Source organism: Pelophylax lessonae (genome assembly GCF_965119305.1).
Source record: "Pelophylax lessonae genome assembly, chromosome: 1".
Lineage (NCBI taxonomy): Eukaryota > Metazoa > Chordata > Amphibia > Anura > Ranidae > Pelophylax > Pelophylax lessonae.
The window spans coordinates 28,583,172-28,605,141 of NC_138768.1; the positions used below are offsets into that span (position 1 = coordinate 28,583,172).

A 21,970-nucleotide genomic window follows, 5' to 3' on the forward strand; every position below is an offset into this window, starting at 1 on the left:
TCCTATTAATGAAAAAGGCATTAGTCATTTCAAAATTTACAATATACAAACCATTTTTATATATATATAGAAATGTATTTAAAGAAGGTGCTCACATGCATCAGGTCATAGGTAGGGATGCATCATCTCAGTGGATAGAGTTGATAATAACATGTAGAGAATCTACATATAAAGAGACCACATAGTAGACACTCCAACAGGAAATATGTAAATGTTTCCAGGAAGGCACAAGTCACATATAATCTTGATAAGGCTTTAACATCAGCCAACAATTGAATTTGTATTACCTGAAATGTACCCCATGAGTAGCCTCCAAGGTGAAAGGCAGAGCGCACAATGCGTCCCTCACCTCCAGCGTATTATCACGATTCCTGGAGGCATGGACGCTGAAATTAGCCCACTGCGCATGCGCAAAATGGTGTCTCGGGATGACATAGGAGGCCATCGATGCCATCTTGGAATGTCCTTGTGCCAGTAACGGCCATCAGATGCGGCCCAAAACTGACAGGAGACAGCGCAGAGGACCTTGCTGAGGTCCTTATTAACAGGACACTTGAAATATGATGAACTGCAGAATATTATGTAACAAGGAGCATTTAACCTGGAGCTTCAGTACTTGTTTTCCGTATTCAGTATTTGGGCATGTGTATGGATAGACACTATATGGGATCAATGATCTCAGGACTCCATGACTCAATATAGGAAATGCAGAGGCCAGTCCAAAAAATCCCATATTCTGTATGCTATTGAAACTTGAATGTTTCTGTCGCCAAAATCCTGGTCCGGAAATGTTTGAATATTAAATAACCTTTATATATACTTTGCCTGTAAAAAGAAAGTCGCCTACCAGGGCCCACTAACTAGACCTATAAGAGACTGGTATCCATTGCTTATTGAATTCCTGGACATCACCTACAGAGTGGGTCTTAGTGGGGGACACATTGCTTCTGGGCTTAAAAAAGCAACAGAGATATTTCTGAGGCGATAGACTTCTTATTACTATCCTGCATTAAATTTCTTAGTGACAGGTTGAAGCCTCCTATTCCCTCTGTTTAAACGATTCTTGAAGGACTGAATCTTTATTGTGACTAAGAGGAGGAGGATTTGAGTGTACTGGTCTGTACCCCCGTAATAGGCAAAACAGGTGGGGGATTATCATTATCATTATTATCTAGAGGTCATATAATATAGACTCTGCTTAGGAAACTGGGACTGCACTCTTACAGATAATATAAATAACTTACCTGTAAAATAGTAGAAGCAAGGGATTCCCAGAGAGGAGAAGGTGGGTCCCCCTAGTTTCAGACTACACGACCCTTTCTGGAAATCTGGGACATCTTACCACATTAACAATGGTCTTTATCTAAAGAAATAACTTCTCCTAAGGTCTTGTGGAAAAAATGTTTGAGCTCCTTTTGATACACTTTGAGGTTCCAGGTAAATGACAGGGGCTTAGCGAAAACTAGGGGACTCGGGAGCTAAACAAAGGACTGGGTTGTTCCCTGAAACATTGGTCAATAAGAGGTTTTAACCCTAATTAAATACATCTTCAATTAATAAGGACTGATAATGAAGGGCATGTCCGCCAGGGCTACGGCCTCGAAAAAAAAACTCCAAGAACTAGTGCTAGTCCCAATACAATTGAGAAGTTTATGATTTCAGAAGATAAAATGGATAAATCGTTGGCTGAGAAACCACAAGGGACCCGACAAAAACAAAGAGACTTGTCACAAAGATAGTCGGCACTTTCCTTCATATCTGGTGGAGGTGGGAGCAGGGTTGCTGTTTTATAGAGTAAATAGTAAAGAAATTTTGGGAGGGTAGGCTCTCCCTCCCCCTGCCCCTCTCACTAGCGGGCAGGGGTTTATCGCTTTGCGTTACCTGAGCATCCTCCCCGACAGTGCGGAGCATAAGGGAGGACCCATGGATAGGGCCCCAATAGTTTAGCAGCTAGGTCATAGTTTGACCAAAACACCACCCTCAAGAGATCAGGGAGTGGGATGGGCGGAATGGTAGGGGAGGGAGAGGGGGCGGGGAGGGAGATAGCGTTAGAGCTATTGACAATTACAAAAGAGATCCGAATCCAGAGAAATTTCCACTTTCCTGTAGTACTCTGCTAGTAACAAAAGAAGGCACAGTGGTCACCATCCACCCTTTTGGGTGTTTGGGACTTTTCTTCCTCCTGGTCCCCCGGGGCTGGGGGCAGGAATGAGGATGAACAGAGGGGAATAGTTATGAGAAAAGTATAATGAGTGATCTAAAATGTATCTTTTATAATGTAAGGGGGCTTAATACACCAACAAAAAGGTATAAATTATTGAACGAGCTGAGTCGTAACGCAGCTAATATAGCTTTTATTCAGGGAACCTAACTCAAGCTACTAATATAAAGTTATTTTCAAAACAATTTCCCACATGGTTCTATGGTGATTTCTATATAAAAAAAAAAGCTAAAGGGGTGGCAGTGGGATTTTCCCTAGATGTGAGATTCTCTTTGGAAGATAGAATGGTGGACCCAGATTTAAGATATATCTTCCTGAGGGGACAGCTTATGGGGGCTGAGTATACGGACAGCTTATGGGGGCTGAGTATACCCTGAAAAAATGTCTATTGCCCAAATAGGAACCCTATAAAATACTTAAATAAAATAATTGATAAGCTACTACACTTTAGAAAAGGAATATTAATCCTAGCAGGAAATTTCAACTTCTGTTTTGACCCCCCCATGGACAGTACATCAAGTGCCCGGGTGAATGGTGGAACCAGACTAAGGAAACTCAAAGATAAAATCTATAAAAGCCAACTAGTAGACAGCTGGAGGCAATGACACCTTAGAGAAAGGGACTTTACCTTTTTTTCCCTTGTGCACTCGATGTATTCGAGACTTGATTATATCCTGTTTGACCATAGACTAATAGAGAGAGTAACTGATGCAACAATGACAATCTCAGACCATGCCTGGACATCAGTAACCTTGAATAATAATAGTAATCAAAACTGATCTAATATATGGAGATTAAATGAAGAACTGATATGGGATGTCAGAGATGGCAAGAGGGTGGAGGAGGAGCTAAAAAAATATTTTCTAATAAATGAAACACCAGAGATCTCACCAGCTGCACTATGGGAAGCACATAAGGTTATATTAGAGGGATCCTAATTGCAATTGGAGCCAGGAAGAAAAAAGAGAGAACAGTAAAGATACATTACATGACCTCAAACAGAAACATAAACTGAACGCAGACCCAGTAATATTAAAAGAACTGATACTAAAGAGAGACGAATTAAAGGACTTACTTGAAGACGAAACAAGACAATGCTTTAATAGGTCGGCCAAGGCGAGATATCAATGGGGTAATAAAGCGGGAAAACACCTGGGTAGACTATTAGGGAATGTAAAATCAATTAATTTCCTCGGGAAAATGAAAAATGGAAAAGAGCAGATGGTATTCGCCACCTCAGATATTGCAATTACCTTCCATGAGTATTACAAAAACCTCTATGAGGTCAGGCAGACAGGCTCCTTAGAAGAGGAACAGAGCAGAAAGCAAACAATTAGGAGATACATTCAAGACGCAAAATTACCATCCCTAGATAAGGAAACGTTGGCCGCACTGGAAAATCCAATTTCACAAGAAGAAATTAATAATACTATAAAAAAAACTCATTAAATTGGAAGAGCCCAGGACCAGATGGATTTACATCTGGCTATTATAAAAGATTTAAGGAAATTTTAACTCTTAAGCTATATTCTTATATGAATAATATAGGAAAAATAGGGCAAATGAGGCTGGAATCACTAAAAGCTCAAATAGTGGTGATCCCTAAAGAAGGGAAGGACCTCACCTTATGTTCCAGTTTTCGGCCTATAGCTTTATTAAACACCGACACAAAATTGTACGCAAAAATTTTGGCAACACGCCTGAAAGCCTTGATGGAGGAGTGGATCCATCCGGATCAAATGGGCTTTATCCCAAATAGAGAGGCAAAGGATAATGGAATTAGGACTTTACTATTGTTACATGGGTCACACAGACATGAATCCTCAGCCCTTCTTTTATCCATCGATGCTGAAAAAGCATTCGATCGGGTGGACTGGGGATTCATGATGGAAACAATTAACTCCCTGGGGATGGGCCCCAATATGAAAAGGTGGATAGGGGTGCTATATAGCAATCCATCGGCTGCGGTTAAGATCAATTGTACCCTATCGTCCTATTTCTCAATGAGGAATGGAATGAGACAGGGTTGCCCCCTGTCACCTTTATTGTTCGCATTGTCACTAGAACCCCTCCTGGCTTCAATAAGAAATAATGAAAATATAAGAGGGGTAAGGATAGGAGAGGGCGAACACAAAATAGCCACTTATGCAGACTATATTTTGTTCTATGTAAGAAACCCAAGAATTAGTCTTCCAAATATTATAAAGACGTTGAGAGAGTATGGAGACCTGTCTAATTTTAAAATAAATCCAACTAAATCGGAAATATTAAATATAGACTTAAATAAAAAAGAAGAGCGCGCCTTACAGGAGGAATTTCCATTTGTATGGGCAGAATCAAAATTAAAATATTTAGGTATTAATTTGTCCTTTCATTATGAAAATTTATACTTGGATAATTATATTCCCCTTTTGGAGGAGTTAAAAACAAACATCAGGAGAATTTCAGGTAAAACAATCTCAAGGCTTGGTACAATTAATTAATTAATACAATTAAAATGATGATTCTCCCAAAAATGTTGTATAAATTTCAGATGCTCCTTATCGCAATCCCATCGGCATACTTCAAGACATTAAACACCATAATGTTGAGGTATATCCGGCAGGGAAAGAAACCTAGAGTGCGGTGGACGATTCTCAGCAGACACAAATTTTCAGGGGGTTTGGGAGCATCAGACGTTGAAAGATACCACATAGCAACTATACTGTCACATTTGATAAGTTGGGTTAACCAGGATACAGAGAAAAGATGGGTGGAATTGGAATTTAGTTTGAGCCAAGCACAACTAGATAGGAAAATTTGGATCCCTCCTAAGTTTAGAGAATCACACGAGGGAACATACAACTTGACGAAGGTGTTGTTTGGGACCTGGGATGCACTGCATAGGCAAAATGGATGGCAGTATAACTCCCTGTAAATTCACAAAGCAGGAACAAATTGGATTATGTATAAAGTCACTTTATTAGAGTGATTTTAATTTTTTTTCCAAATTTTTGTTCCTTGTCTAAAATTGTATCTCAAGGTATTTTTTTTCCAGCAGAAGAATATATAAATTATGTACTTGAGAAAAAAATATATAACAAATAAACATGTTTATAGCAAAAAAAAAAAATCACAGAGAACCATTCTGTATAACACTAGACTCAAGCATATGTGGGCCACCTAACACATGGTTCAGTATTGAAAAATTATGAATCTACAGTAACTTTGTGAAAGAGACAAGGAAGGACTCCAGCAGCACCATGAGATATAAGTACAATTATTTACCAAGACAATTCCCAGACAGTCTATCAATTACATTTCACAGGACCTATATACTCTATGCTCACATGGTCACCTGGCCATCCTACCACAGTCATTGTTATGGAGTTGCTCCCCTCTTTGAGGCCATTTTACAATTTTTTTTTACTCATTTGGGAAATCTTTCCACAATCCAAATGCGTTGGAAGTATTTCATGGCCATTTAGTCATAATAATATTAGTGAGACTGGGTACTGATGTTGGCGGGGAGGATCTGGCACAAAAATGGTGCTCCGATTCATCCCAAATGTGCTCAGTAAGATTGATGTCAGAGCCATTTGTTTTCCTCTACACTAAACTGAATAAACAATGTATATATATTATAATATAATAAACAATATATATATATATATATATATATATATATATATATATATATATATATATATATATATATATATTATAGATGAGTGTACCAATTAAAGATACTTGCACCACACCCTGAAAAAAATCGCAACAATTGTTTCAAAGAGGTTTTGGGCTTTTAAGGTGCCAATAGATCAATTAGAACACATATTACTAAAATATTTAATTTTTATTAGAAAAAATGATTTTAAAAGGACAGTCTTGGTGGGAAAGTACCACAAACAATTCCTCACAATACCCCAAACATTTCCTCGACATGTTTCACTGTGTATGTATAGCTTCTTCAGGAGTATATTAGTTTGGATAATGCTAATATATGCTAATGAAAAAAACATAACACATAAGAAATTGATTAAATGACTACATAGTAATTGAAAACTTGACAGTTTACAATATTATTACATATTTTGGACAGAAAAAATGGTATGCTTATAATTGCTGGATCCACTTTTAGATAACAACAATTCCTATAGTGATGATTTGTTTGTAGACTTCCAAAATAGAACTCTTAAATCCTTGGTCAATGACCTCAAATTCAGGATCATTAGCATTTTAAATAATGCCAAAAAAACTAGATGACGTGTGCCGCAAGAGGCAAACAAGGCCCCAAATGATGGTGTACCTATGGGAAGGACATGATTATATTATAATATAACCCCCAATTTATTATAAGAGAATTTGATTATTTGCTGCACCTTTATAATTTATAATTTATAAACAAAAAATAAATAATTACCATATATCCTGGATTGGTTCCAGTTCAACTCACTAATGGCTTCAGGATTGAAAACCGGTCTATGCCTAACCAAATGAGGGAGATTAATGGAAAATTCCACTCCAAGAGAGAACCCGGAATGAATTATCATCCATCTAATTGAAGGGAGGAAAGCAGGGGAAAGGGTAAATTATGTGCTAGTCCATATTATGAGGCCATGTCGTCCGTCTGTTCCATTTTGCGCATGCGCAGTGGCTTTAATTGGCTTCAGCACCGTCAATGGCGTCAGGTTGGACGACGGCGGTTAGAGGCCTTCAAAAAGGCCCTGACCAGCTGAGCACGAATCTCTGCCACCCTATCGGACAGATCTATGCCACTAAACAGGACACCTTAGGTAAGTCTCCTCATTTTGTCTGGAAATTATATCCCCTATTCCTATCAGTTTGCTGACTGTTTGCCTCATAATATGGACTGTGACATAATTAGCCCTTTCCCCTGTTTTCCTTCCTTCAATTACCGTATATAATCGAGTATAAGCCGACCCGAATATAAGCCGAGACCCCTACTTTTACCACAAAAAAATGGGAAAAATGATTGACTCGAGTATAAGCCTAGGGTGGGAAATGCAGCAGCTACTGGTAAATTTTAAAAATAAAAATATATACCAATAAAATACACCTCCACCTCCAACCCCCCCTCAACCCACATTAGGCCTTCACTTCACCTCCATCCCCCCCTTCCTCTCAATCCGCATTAGGCCTTCACCTCCAACCTCCAACCCCCCCCCCCCCCCTCAACTCCCATACCAGTAACAGTTTTGATCAGTGGCAGAAAGAGCCATCACCAGCAAATAGGTGGCATCTCAGAGGAAAGCACATCACTGTCCTTGGGGATGTTACTTGCTTTTGTTTAGTCATTACAGGGCTGATTCTGGATGCCATGGAGAACACACGATAATAAAAAGACTCCAACCCAGGTTACCGTAATCATAAATAATAAATACCGGTAAATAAATGGTGGCAGGTGTTCGGGTAATTGTTCCCTCAGTGCCTCCCGCTCCCGGCCCGGCAGCTCACTTCTTCACTACTTCTTCTTCAGCAGCGCGGCTGCCAGCACTGGCTCCTCCCACGGTGTGTGACGTGCGGGCGCAGCTCGTCCACTGACTCTCCGCTGACTGTATCCTCCGCTCCTCTGCTACAGAGGAGTCAGGCGGCGGGTCATGTTATTCCAGTATATTACTGTATTAACGGCGGCGGATACGGGGCGGGAGGGTCGGGGGGTGAGATACACAGTCATTCCTGATCGTTCCTGGCATTTCTCCATTTTAATTTTTTTTCTCACTCGAGTATAAGCCGAGGGGGTGCTTTTTCAGCACAAAAAATGTGCTGAAAAAGTCGGCTTATACTCGAGTATATACGGTAGGTGGTTGATAATTAATTCTAGATTCTCTTTTGTAGTGGAATTTGCTATTAATCTCCCTCCTTTGGTTAGGCATAGACTGGTTTTCTATCCCAAAGCCATTAGTGAGTTGAACTGCAATCATTTCAGGATATATGGTAATTATTTAATTTTTTGTTTATAAATTATGAAGACACAGCAAATAATCTAATTCTCTTGTAATAAACTGGGGGTTAATTTATAATATAATCATGTCCTTTCCATAGGTACACCATCATTCGGGGCCTTGTTTGCCTCTTGTGGTACACTGATATCTAGTTCTTTTGGCATTATTTAAAAAAAGGGTCCTAAATTTGAGGTCATTGACCAAGGATTTAAGAGTTCTCTTTTGGAAGTCTACAGACAAATCATCACTATAGGAATTGTTGTTTTCTAAAAGTGGATCCAGCAAACAATTTTTTTCTGTCCAAAATGTGTAATAATATTGTAAACTGTCAATTTTTTCAATTACTATGTAGTAATTTCATCTATTTCTTATGTGTTATGTTTTTTTTTTCATTAGCATATATAAGAATTATCCAAACTAATATCCTCCTGAAGAAGCTTTACATACACAGCAAAACATGTCGAGGAAATGTTTGTGGTATTGTGAGGAATTGTTTGTAGTACTTTCCCACTAAGACTGTTATGTGTTTTTATCAATGTCCTTTTAAAATATTTTTTTTTCTAATAAAAATTTAATATTTTAATAATATGTGTTTTAATTGATCTTATGGCACCTTAAAAGCCCAAAACCTCTTTGACACAATTTTTGTGAATAAACAATGTCTTTATGGAGCTGGCTTTGTGTAACGCTCTGGCGTTTGTTTAGTGAACTGGATTTGCAGCTGCAGAATTTCCACTCAGTAGTCGTGTAGAGATGTGTTGAATCACTATATCCAACTCTCCAGACTCATCATTGTGGCCCAGCCTGCCTCAGCATGCAATTATACAGACACTCAGATAAGATGTTCCCGGAGTGATAGGTTATATACGATAGTATAGAGGTGATGTGCTGAAAGGACAGGCGTGAGTAGTGATAGCAATGATAGGCACTCAATAGTAATGTTCAGGAGTGTTAGCAGATGGTGATAGATATTATGCAGATAGGTTAGCAATTATGTACAGATAAAGGTGGTAGGGGACAGCAGATGAAGTGTACAGGAATTGCTAACTCAGTGCAAGGATATAGATGGTAGTAGACCCAAGAGCTTGCAATCTATGTAATAGTGCAGATGATAGAAGTAGTAGTGCATAGATAGCAACAGTCTTTAGTATGCAAGAGTAGATAGTGTAAGTTGATAGGAAGGAATCCCCTGTGGGGTACTTATCACTAGTTGGTTTAGAGAGATGAGGGGTCCGGTAATAAGATAAGGATCAGGTAGCAAGATACAGGATCAGTAGCGAGATACAGGATCAAGTAGCGAGACTCCGGTCTATCCAGATACTGGGGAATTAGCTGGAGGCTTCGGCAGCGTCGGGCAAGGCTGTGTAACAAGCGGGTTGAACAAACACCTTGTGAGTGAAAGCCGGCGATTGAAATAGCCGCTCAGAGCGGCGCCTAGTGATGACGTCATGCGATTTAAAGAAACAGGCAGGTATATGCGGAAGAAATGGGCTGGAAGGGTACCGAAGGTACCAGAATCTTACACTTTGTACACTGGGGCATAGTCATGTTAGAGCAGAAATGGACCAAACTTTTTTGCCACAAGCACACAATTATCTAAAATCGACAGTATTTGTGTGCTGTTAAAGGAACGCTTCAATAGAAACGCCTACACTAGATGATATGGAGAGTTGTCCACAAAATTTGAAGCTTGAATAGTTTGAAAAGATTGAAAATCAAATTGAAATCATACACAAACTAAAAATTAAAGTTTATTTATTAAGTAATGTAAGAATTAATAAATTCATGTATTTATTTATTTTTGTATGTATGTTTGTTTCTTTATCTTAACAGGTATTTGGGAAAAATATTAAAATAAGGTACAGTGTAGTACTAAATATTTATTGTCAAAACATCTTTAGCAATTGGATTTCATATCTGTAGTGGCCTTTTAGCCCCTATTTATTTTTTGCTTTAATATACACAACAATATCATATTGATGATGATTATTGTAGATAAATGACTGAATGTGTTTAGTTTGGTCTATAGCATTATACATTGGATTACTGAATGGAATATTACAACATTGTTTTCCCCAGCATTGTTTCTCTTGTGCTCAGTTCAGGTTTTAAAAGCAAAATGTAAACTTTTGGAGAAAACATACACAATAATATTCCAGCACTGGAGGTCAGTATGGCGAATATCTCCACAGCCACCATGTATTTCCCTTTAGTGCTCAGATAGGCCGGGATCATGGCAATCCAGACACTGCAGAACACCAGCATGCTGAAGGTGATGTATTTGGCCTCATTAAAACTGTCCGGTAATGTCCTCACCATGAAAGCCAGAACAAAACTCACAGCTGCTAGAAACCCCATATAACCCAACATAGAGTAGAACCCGATAACTGACCCTTCATTACACTGAATGATGATCTTCCCAGGATAGGAGTCCATGTCATACTCCTGAAATGGTGGAGAGATGGACAACCAGCAAATTCCATTCATAACCTGAATGGATGAACAGAATACCATAACTGTATTGGGAAGTTTGAATCCCACACATTTTCTACAAAAACTTCCAGGTCTGGTGGCTTTAAAAGCAATGAAGACCATGATGGTTTTGGCTAGGATAGAAGACACTGAGATGGTGAAGGGAACTCCGAAGGAGACTTGTTGCAGCATACAGGTAATATCCACAGGACGGCCAAGGAAGAGGAATACAGACAGGAAACTCAGTATGAGGGAGAGGAGCAGAATGAAGCTGAGGTTCCGGTTATTGGCTCTGACTATGGGAGTGCTCCGAAACCAAAAAAATAGTCCAAGTATAAAGAGAGATGTTGTTGCAAACATGACTGAAGATATAGAAAAAAATAAAACTAAAATATCCTCCTCGTATGATAAATACTCAATGAACTTGTCAATACAGATAGTTTTAGCTTTGTCAGGCCATTCATTTTTGGGACACTTCTTGCATTTTTCACTGTCTGTAAAGTAAAAGTGAGTGAAAAAACAGTAAGTGCAGTATACCAAGAATATAGTTACTTAATATGGCAGTGTATTTTATTTTATTTATTTTTTTTTTCAGCAATTTGCTTAATTTTCTCTAAGTCTCCATTCACACTGGTACGACTTGTCAGGCGACTTGGTCAGCCTGACAAGTCAAGCACCGTTGCGTCCCATAGTGTAGTACAGGAACGGTTCTAATAGGAGTGACACAAGTCGCTCGGACTTAGAAAAAGGGTCCTGTACTACTTCGGGGCGACCTGGAGCGACTTGCATAGACATTCATTTTATGAAGTCCGTGCAAGTCGTGCCGAGTCGCGGTGCACGCGACTTCACAGGTCGCCCCCTAAGTCAGAGCGCCATAGTGTGAACCAAGCCTAAAGCTGCTTTTGTAGTGAACATGTAATATTGAATATGAATTAAAATTTATACAAAAGAAAACATATTTGGTTCGATTTAGTAAAGGTAAATAGGGTGTTCACTTTGGGATGCATTTTTCTCCTTAGCTTAGTGAATGTCTTTGTAAATAATATTCAATCAAATGCAAAGTAAATAAAAGGCATTTTTGTATGCACATGATTGGATGATGGCAGTCAGCAGAGCTTCACCTCTTTCATAAAGCTAGGGGAAACTTTCCTTGACTATGATACAGTATATATTGCATATTTGAAAACTGATTATTCCTGATATACTAATCATACAAACCCCCACTCCCTGCTAAATGGTGAGAAAAACCAAAAGTCAAATACGATATATATAGCATGAAAGCTGTTGTAAAAAAAAAAAAAAAAAAAAACCTCAACAGATGGCATATGTAAAGCTATTCCTTTTTTTCCTATGATACTTAATCACTTAGAAACAACAACAAAAAAAAATGTATAAACAAGTATACATGTAAAATAATACTAAAATACCACCCAAGCTAAATGAATGAGTGTCAGCACATATCAATCTACTAGACACACCTCAGTGCATGAATCTATATCCTGTAGTGTATTAATATACCAAATATAGGATAAAATAAAAAATATAATATCTTTTAGTGAGGCATGATAAAACAAATGAACAAATAATTAAAAGAATATTGGTATATTAAAACATCCCAACAGCCATTCAGTGTAAAAATACACAAAATATACTAAGTAAATGTTACAGTGTAAATAATAAATGTAATTAAATGTAAGGCTCCATGCACACAGGGCGTCATAAAAACGTGCTCCAAAGCTGTTTACATAACGCCGGGAAACAGCAGCTGTAAAAACGTGCTTTCAGTAGCTTTTTCTACTAGCGTTATTGCACGTTTGGCCACAGTAGCTGTTAGCAGCGTTTTTTCTGCCTCCATTCAAAATCAATGGTTCCCTATGGGAGCCTATTGATTTGAATGGAAGTCACATAGCAGGTCGGATCAGGGTGATCCGACTTGCGGTGCGACCTGCACTGTGAGAATCTTGAGGGGGAACTCCACGCCAAAATGGGGAAAAAAAACGGCGTGGGGTTCCCCCCCAGGTTCCAAATCAGGCCCTTCGGGTCTGGTATGGAATTTGAGGGTAGCCCCGCGCCGAAAAAAAACGGCGTGGGGTCCCCCCCAAAATCCATACCAGACCCTTATCCGAGCATGCAGTCCGGCATGCCAGGAAAGGGGAGGGGACAGCGAGCGGCCCCACCCCCCCCTGGATCATACCAGGCCACACGCCCTCAACATGGGGGGTGTGTGGGTGCTTTGGGGCAGGGGGGGCTCTGCACCCCGCACCTCAAAGCACCTTGCCCCCATGTTGATGAGGACAAGGGCCTCATCCCCACAACCCTGGCCGGTGGTTGTGGGGGTCTGCGGGCAGGGGGCTCATCGGAATCTGGAAGCCCCCTTTAACAAGGGGGCCCCCCGGATCCCGGACCCCCTCCCTATGTGAATGGGTATGGGGTACATTGTACCCCTACTCATTCACCCCATAAAATGCAGTGTATGGAAATAACGACAGGAGACGTTTTGGAAAATTTATTAAAAATCTTCATCCGGCTCTTGTCCTCTCCGGGGGTCTTCTCCTCTCCGAGGGTCTTCTGCTCTTTTGCTGTCCGCCCTTCTTGTCTTCTCCTCTCCAGGGGTCTTCTGCTGTCTTCTCCTCTCCGAGGGTCTTCTGCTGTCCGCCCTTCTGCTGTCCAATCTTCTTGTCTTCTCCTCTCCGGTCTTCTGCTCTTTTGCTGTCGGCTGTCGGCTGTCCTTCTTCCTCCGGTCCTCCTCCGACGACGTCTCCAGCGATTATGCCGGCCTCTGGTCTCTGCAGCTTATTATATAGCCATTAGGGGCATGGCCGCCAGATGACGTCATCGGGAGACCACGCCACCTTGTGTCACAGATGACTTCATCTGTGACACAAGGGGGCGTGGTCTCCCGATGACGTCATCTGGCGGCCACGCCCCTAATGGCTATATAATAAGCTGCAGAGACCAGAGGCCGGCATAATTGCTGGAGACGTCGTTGGAGGAGGACCGGAGGAAGAAGGACAGCTGACAGCCGACAGCAAAAGAGCAGAAGACCGGAGAGGAGAAGACAAGAAGATTGGACAGCAGAAGGGCGGACAGCAGAAGACCCTCGGAGAGGAGAAGACAGCAGAAGACCCCCGGAGAGGAGAAGACAAGAAGGGCGGACAGCAAAAGAGCAGAAGACCCTCGGAGAGGAGAAGACCCCCGGAGAGGACAAGAGCCGGATGAAGATTTTTAATAAATTTTCCAAAACGTCTCCTGTCGTTATTTCCATACACTGCATTTTATGGGGTGAATGAGTAGGGGTACAGTGTACCCCATACCCATTCACATAGGGAGGGGGTCCGGGATCCGGGGGGGCCCCTTGTTAAAGGGGGCTTCCAGATTCCGATGAGCCCCCTCCCCGCAGACCCCCACAACCACCGGCCAGGGTTGTGGGGATGAGGCCCTTGTCCTCATCAACATGGGGGCAAGGTGCTTTGAGGTGCAGGGTGCAGAGCCCCCCCCCTGCCCCAAAGCACCCACACCCCCCCCCATGTTGAGGGCGTGTGGCCTGGTATGATCCAGGGGGGGGTGGGGCCGCTCGCTCGTCCCCTCCCCTTTCCTGGCATGCCGGACTGCATGCTCGGATAAGGGTCTGGTATGGATTTTGGGGGGGACCCCACGCCGTTTTTTTGGCGCGGGGCTACCCTCGAATTCCATACCAGACCCGAAGGGCCTGGTTTGGAACCTGGGGGGGAACCCCACGCCGTTTTCTTTCCCCATTTTGGCGTGGAGTTCCCCCTCAAGATTCTCAGAGTGCAGGTCGCACCGCAAGTCGGATCACCCTGATCCGACCTGCGGTGTGACTTCCATTCAAATCAATAGGCTCCCATAGGGAACCATTGATTTTGAATGGAAGAAAAAAAACGTATAACGTGGCTTAACGCACGTTAAGCAACGTTATGGAGCCTTTAGCAGCGTCAGACGTTTTTTGCAGCTTGACGCTGGAGCTCCTGAACCCACAGTTCCTGGGTTTTTTTTGGAGCTGTAAAACGCCTATGCCACTTGGAGCTCCTAAAAGCTCTATGTGTGCATGAGGCCATAGAATAACATGGATGGGCGTTCTGCAGCTGCAAAAAAAAAAACGTCTGACGCTGCTAACAGCAGCTGTAAAAACGTCCAGTGTGCATGAGGCCTAAATGTAAAAAAATTATATTTTATGTTCATTTGTTTTTTGACCCTTATCTAAAAAATATTATAATATTATTTTATCCTATAATTGGGATATTAGTACACCACAGGGGGTAGATTTATGCACTGAGGGGTGTCTAATTGATTTTTATGTGCTGATATCCATTCATTTGTTTTGGATTGTATTTTAGTATTTTTTACATGTATATTTCTTTATACTCATTGTTTTTGTTTCTATTTAGGTGTTTTAATGACATAAGAATAGGGGTTAGCCTTATACAGGTATATATCAATCCTGATGTACTGACTGCCTTTCTGATTCCGTGAGGCCCTAAAATGTCAGGACAGTACAAATACCCTGAAAATGACCCTTTTTTTGGAAAGTAGACAGTCCAAGGTATTTAGTAAGAGGCAAAGTAAGTACTGTGTTGTACATTTTTGTCACAATGTGTTGAAAAATAAAGAAATTAAATTTTTTTTTCTGTTCACAAAGTTGTAATTTTAACAAGTTATTTCTCACACACAACATATGAATTGCTAGAATTACACCCCAAAACACATTCTGCAATTTCTCCGGTTGAAGGTCCCTGGTGGGGATGCCATATGTGTGAGAATCTTTCACAGCCTAGATGCATAGAGGGGCCCAAAATCCAAGGAGCCCCTTCATACTTTCAAGGAGCATAAATTACACTTAAATTATACATCTAATTTTCTGACTACCTATCACATTTTTGGAGGCCCTTGAGCACCAGGACAGTGAGAAACGCCGACAAAATGGCCACATTTTGGGAATAAAACTCTCATATATATTTATATATGTGTGTGTGTGTGTGGCACAATGAATCTTTTTGAAAATTTCATTTTTTGTTCACAAGTCTTTGGAATATGTAGGAAAGAAAAAGAAAATGTATTTTTTACACACAATTGTCAATTATTAAAATATTTTTAACACACAGTATAGGCATACTTAGATTTACACCCCCATACACATTCTGCTACTCCCCCCGGGTTGGGGGATACTACTGAATATGTTTTTCATAGTCTAGCCACACAGAGGGACCCAAAATCCAAAGACCACCTTCAGAATTTCTAGGGGCATAAACACTGCATCTAGTTTCTTGACTACAACTTTTTTGCACGAAGATGTCAATTTAGTTGGAAGTTTTTCACATACAACATAGACATAATTATATTTACAACCCTAAACACATTCTGTTACTCATTTCTATATTATCCCTACAATTCATAAGAACCCACTAAAATCACCAGGGAGACCCATAGTTTCTGTGGTCAATGGTCCACTGGAAAGAGTTGGTAAATACCTAGATGACATAATTAAAGACATGGTAACTACCTTACCATCTTTTGTACAGGACACACATGATGTCCTAACCAGAATAGAGAACATAGAGATCCCAGAAGGAACAATACTAGTCGGGGTGAATGTAGAATCATTGTACACATCCATCCCGAACAACTGGGGCTTATCAGCAGTGGCTCATTTTCTGGAAACCCATTACCCCGAAATGGGAATACAAAATGAATTAATTCTCAGACTATTAGAATTCATGTTAAATACCAATTACTTTCAATATCTGGGGTTAAGTTACCAGCAAATTCATAGAACCTCTATTGGAGCCCCATGGACCCCAGCATATGCATGTTTGCACCTGGGGTTCTGGGAGGAGGAGAATGTATATCAGTGGCCAATGTATCTCAGCCATGTTTTACATTGACCGAGGAACATCGAGGACATTTTGATACTTTGGAGGGGTACAGAAGTCCAACTTAGAGTATTCAAACAAGAACTGAACAACAATGAAAAGAATATCAAACTAACCTTTACTTTTGTCTCAAAGAAAAGTGTTAATACATTTAGGCCCTTACCGTGTAGAAAGTATAAGTATACAATATATAAATATAATATACAAAAATAGAGTGCTAATGTTTTAGGACCTTAATGTTTAGAAAGTATATGTATATAATACATAAAATAAAGTGCTCTCAGTCCCCGTTCACACTAAGGCGACCTGTGAGGCGACTTGGTCGCCTCACAGGTCGCCGTAGGTCGCCTTCCATAGGGAAGCTGCGGACCCGTTCTAATAGGAGCAACACAAATCGCTCCGACTTAGAAAAAGGGTCCGGAGCTTCTTTGGGGCGACCTGGAGGCGACCGCCATAGACTTCAATGTTATGAAGTCCGTGCCGGCCGCTCCGAGGTCGCCCCGGGAAGTAGCGTCACTTGTATGTGAACGGGGCCTTAGTGCAAATAAAGTGAAAAAAATCAAAACACATTATACCTCATGGATATATGACAGAACATAGTTTGATATAAAGTGCTCTCAGTGCAAAGAAATGCAGAAAACACATAAATAAAAATTGATCCCAGAAAATTTCATAAGTCCATATAAAGTGACAGTGCAGATAAATCACAAACTCTGGTGATAAGCCGTGACGGGTGGTCCACTCGTGCTCCCCCCTCTAGGGGTCCACACTCACCAGAAGATGAAACCCCTGCAGGGGTCACAGACACCAACCAAACAACAGGAAATCTCCTTCTCCACCTCAATGTACCAGATCACGGGGGGGGGGGGGGAGATGAAACCCCTACAGGGGTCACAGACATCAGCTAAACAGCAATATATCTCCTTTTCCACTTCAATGCACCCAAATACAGGGAGTTTTCATCACAGATTTATAAGGGTAAAAAGAGGCATCTCAAAGCATGATTCCATATAAAATATTTTTATTCAATACAAGTAAATGTACTTTCAAACGAGCAGAGGTTAAAAGCCCTAAATATCTATTCCATGTGCAGTATCCGGAATGCAATGCGTTCCATGGACTGGAAGTGTGAGGCCGGAAGTGACCTGATGATGCTCTACGCATTTCATCAGAATTACTTCATCAAGAGCAGTAAGTAAATTTACTTGTATTGAATAAAAATATCTTGTTTGGAATCACGCTATGGGATGCCTTGCCCACGGACCAAATTCTGGGCAAATAGAATTCCTTAATGAGATTTTTGAGGCCGTCCAAAGTTATTCTCAACCTTTTATGATTGTTGGTGGTGACTTCAATATGATTATGTCCCCCACTAGAGATAGGCAAACTTGATATCAGGATACCTCATCTTGTAGAGTTCTTTCCCACGCTACCTATTTCCTCAAAAGCATTAGATCCTATTGATTGTTTGACTGTTGGAGGATTAAACACCCCTCACATAAGCAATACTTTTTTATCCCGGGGCACATTTGTGAGGTCAGGCACTGATGTTGGACAAGAAGGCCTGGCTCAAACTCTCTGCTATAATTCATCCCAAAGATGTTCTATCGGGTTGAGGTCAGAACTCTTTGCAGGCCAGTCAAGTTCCCCCACCCCAAACTTACTCATCCATGTCTTTATGGACCTTGCTTTGTGCACTGGTGCGCAGTCATGTTGGAACAGGAAGGGGTTATCCACAAACTGTTTCCACAATGCTGGGAGCATGAAATTGTCCAAAATGTATTGGCATGTTGACACCTTAAGAGCTCCCTTCACTGGAACTAGGCCCAACCCCTGAAAAACAACCCCACACCATAATCCCCCTCCACCAAATTATTTGGACCAGTGCAAAAAACAAGACCCGTAAAGACATGGATGAGCAAGTTTGGGGTTGAGGAACTTGACTGGCCTGCAAAGAGTTCTGACCTCAACCCGATAGAACATCTTTGGGATGAATTATAGCAGAGAGTTTGAGCCAGGCCTTCTTGTCCAACATCAGTACCTGACCTCACAAATGTGCCGCGGGATAAAAAGAGTATTGCTTATGTGAGGGGTGTTTAATCCTCCAACAGTCAAACAATCAATAGGATCTAATGCTTTTGAGGAAATAGGTAGCGTGGGAAATAACTCTACGAGATGAGGTATCCTGATATCAAGTTTGCCTATCTCTAGTGGGGGACATAATCATATTGAAGTCACCACCAACAATCATATCAACATCAGTACCTGACCTCAGAAAAGCACTTCTGGAACAATGGTCAAACATTCCCATAGACACACTCCTAAACCTTGGGGACAGCCTTCCCAGAAGAATTGAAGCTGTTATAGCTGCAAAGGGAGGGCTAACTCAATATTGAACCCTACGGACTAAGACTGGGATGCCATTAGAGTTCATGTGCGTGTAAAGGCAGGCGTCCCAATACGTTTGACAATATAGGTTATATATATTTTTTTTACTCTGTGATTGCTTGTTACAGTGATAACAATCATTGTAACTGTCATGAAAAGCTTTTATTCATTGATTACTATTGTGATTGCTGTGATTAAGTACGGCTATCACGATGGTACAGGGTCACTGTGATTGACCCTGTACCATGTGATCATTGTGACTATTTACGGCAATCACAATAGTAAGCAATACTGTCATGAATGGAAGCCATTCATAACAGTTGTTTACTTGTGAGCATGTTATCACTGTGATTGGTCACAGCAATTCCATTGTATCTGGGCCAATCACATCTGCTTGGTACTGTGATCAGTCATCTGCTGTGTCCAGATCGTGCCTCTGAGCACCCCATATGATGTCCTTCTGGAATTGGAGAGCACCCGCCCAAATATATATATACATTGGTTGGGCAGGAAGTGGCTAAGAAACATAAAGCTTACCAGATTGGTTTGATATTTCTCCTTCTGAACATGGAGCACAATTATAACAACATGGGTGATATCCTTCTCTTACAGATTTTCTGAACCCTGGAAGACATTCCTCGGAGCATCGACCCCTTGGGACCTAAGATCATATAAGATGATATGAATTGTTCACGAGAAAAATTGCAGATACAATAGTCCAATCTTCTGATATCTAAATGTATGTGTTAAGAAAAATGCCTTGCCAGAAACATGAGAACCCTTTTGAAATAATGGTCCTTCATTAGACTTTTTATCATTCTCATTGAACCTTTCCTAATTTTTAAATTACATCTGTCCCTAATAGTTGGTGGAATAGGGGAAGATTGGGGGAGGGCTATGTCAGGTGATAAGAAGTTTTCAATGCTAGAAACAACCATTGGAAATGGTACTATTTGTACTACTAAAAAAAACCTTTAAAATTCATGTTTAAAATTTGCAAAAGAATATAAGTGTTTGTTCACCAATGCCAGGTTGGTGGTGTCTGTCTCTATGTGAGAAGTGAACTCAAAGTGAGTGTGAAAGAGGACCTAGTTGATGGAGAGTGTAGGAAGCATTATGGGTGGAACTGCACATGGGTGTGCGTACTACAAAAGTAATCTTTTGTCTTCTTTTTAAAGGTCTCCACCATTTGGCTTGATTTGAGGCCTGTTATATGAACACCTAGAGCAGGGGTTTTCAAACTACGGCCCTCCAGTTGTTCAGGAACTACAATTCCCATCATGCCTAGTCATGGCTGGGAATGTCAGCATTTTACGATGCCTCATGGGATGTGTAGTTCTGCAACAGCTGGAGAGCCGTAGTTTGAGGATCCCTGACCTAGAGGATTGTTCCCCTAATGGGGAATACCCCCCCTTCCCTGAGATAGAATCAGCTTCTCAGAGCCTACCGCCCTGTAGAACCAATAAGTAATCCCTTGCTCATATTACGGAAAGGATGGCACACACGGTTATTGCCTTAGGTTGTTAACATTTGTCATGTTTTATTTGTTATTTGTTTGAATTTGAAGAGCAGTGGGATGCGTTATTTTTTTCCTTTCATAAGTTTAGATACTGATTCTTTTTATATATATCTGTTTTGTACATTGGCTGCTGGAGTTTGCCCGGGACTTGTTCGGTTGGCTATGTTTAACCACCTTCCCTATTAGGGGAGTGTGTAAGCAATTTTGCTTTTGTAGCCCTCAAGGAGATTGCAACATTGGTTGCGCTCTCGTCGATTGGTTATAGTTTATCTCTTCCCCCATTTTTTCCCCCCTTCTCTTCTTTCCTCTTTGTCTTGCACTGTGTTTGATATAAGTGATGACCCTTGATAACGTCACTGGAAGTGACGAAACGTGCCGGGACGTCTGATTACACTGTACTACAGATTAAGTCTTTTCCGGGTTCCGGGTGGAACGCAGGTGTTGGAACGCGGAAGCGGCGTTCCCCGAAGACCACGGCTGTCTCTGAATGCTCATTTTATCGTCTATGTTGCAAGTGTTATTCTTTCAATAAATTAATTTTACATGATGTACTTGACCATGGAGTCCCTTTTGTTTGCATGACATACTTGAGCCTAGCATCTTGTAGCAGAGGAGGACGGTCCATCCCTGGTTGAAGGCATACAGAGAGCATCCATTCTTATCCTGTCCCATTAAGGCTCTTTCTGACCCTTTATAATTTGAGGGTCTACCATTTTTGGTAAGAGGCTTGACTCACCGGGTGATCTGTGTGTTTGGTGAAGGCATTCACAAGTTCATAGCAAGATCTTTCTGGTTTCCAACCCATTGGATAGTGATTGTGGACTGTTTGTTGCTGGGACTCTTATATGCACTATGTATTTGCACTAAATTGCTATTTTGCACAGTTTATGGTTTTTTAATCCATTGGTTAGTGTTTTCGGATAGTTTATTGTTCATCAATACTATTGTTGGAACTCTTATATGCACATTTTTTTTGCACTATATTGCTACTTTGCACTATGTATATGATATTGGTGTATTACTGATTTAATTTACATCTGTTAATTTTATAAGCCACTTAATGGGGCTTATCCTTCTTTTCTTGTATTTGGATTTAATTTAAGGTGGCACTTAGTGATAAGTGAATAATTGCACGCTAAGAAATCAATTGTCCACCGATCTCACTTGATTGCTACTTATCTAAACATTTAGGGCTGCATTTTAGGATTTATGTAAACTAATTTTTCACTGGAGAGCGCAGCTTTTATATATTTATATATAATTTATTTTCTTAAGTGATGGATACCCTTTGCATAATGTCCCTTAACGTTAAGGGACTTAATACACCTGAAAAACTGTGTATATTACTCCATGATTTGAAACGCTCAGGTGTCGATATTGCATTTCTTCAGTAAACACATTCTAGAACCGCTTTCCTATACTTAGAAATCGTATTTATTCATTGACTTATCATGCCACTAACCCTGATGCTAAGTCTAAGGGAGTGTCTATTTTGATATCAGGTAAAGTTCCATGGGCTTGTTTAGATTTCTGTGGA

General features: G+C 40.8%; 2 protein-coding genes across 2 annotated transcripts in view; both read right to left on the bottom strand.

Annotated features, from left to right (window-relative positions):
• Nucleotides 1–21,970, bottom strand: part of LOC309566726 (vomeronasal type-2 receptor 26-like) — a gene marked incomplete at both ends in the record, with an annotated part of 233,960 nt that overhangs the window by 181,350 nt on the left and 30,640 nt on the right. Inside the window, one exon of the mRNA XM_082271995.1 lies at nt 19,452–19,575. Coding sequence (XP_082128121.1) covers nt 19,452–19,575 — 124 coding nt within the window. The remainder of the gene's footprint in view (nt 1–19,451; nt 19,576–21,970) is intronic.
• LOC309569209 (vomeronasal type-2 receptor 26-like) lies at nt 10,225–10,998 on the bottom strand (the record flags this gene model as incomplete). Its single annotated transcript, XM_082274965.1, has 1 exon — nt 10,225–10,998. The coding sequence occupies one exon, from the start codon at nt 10,996–10,998 to the stop codon at nt 10,225–10,227; it is 774 nt and encodes a 257-aa protein (XP_082131091.1).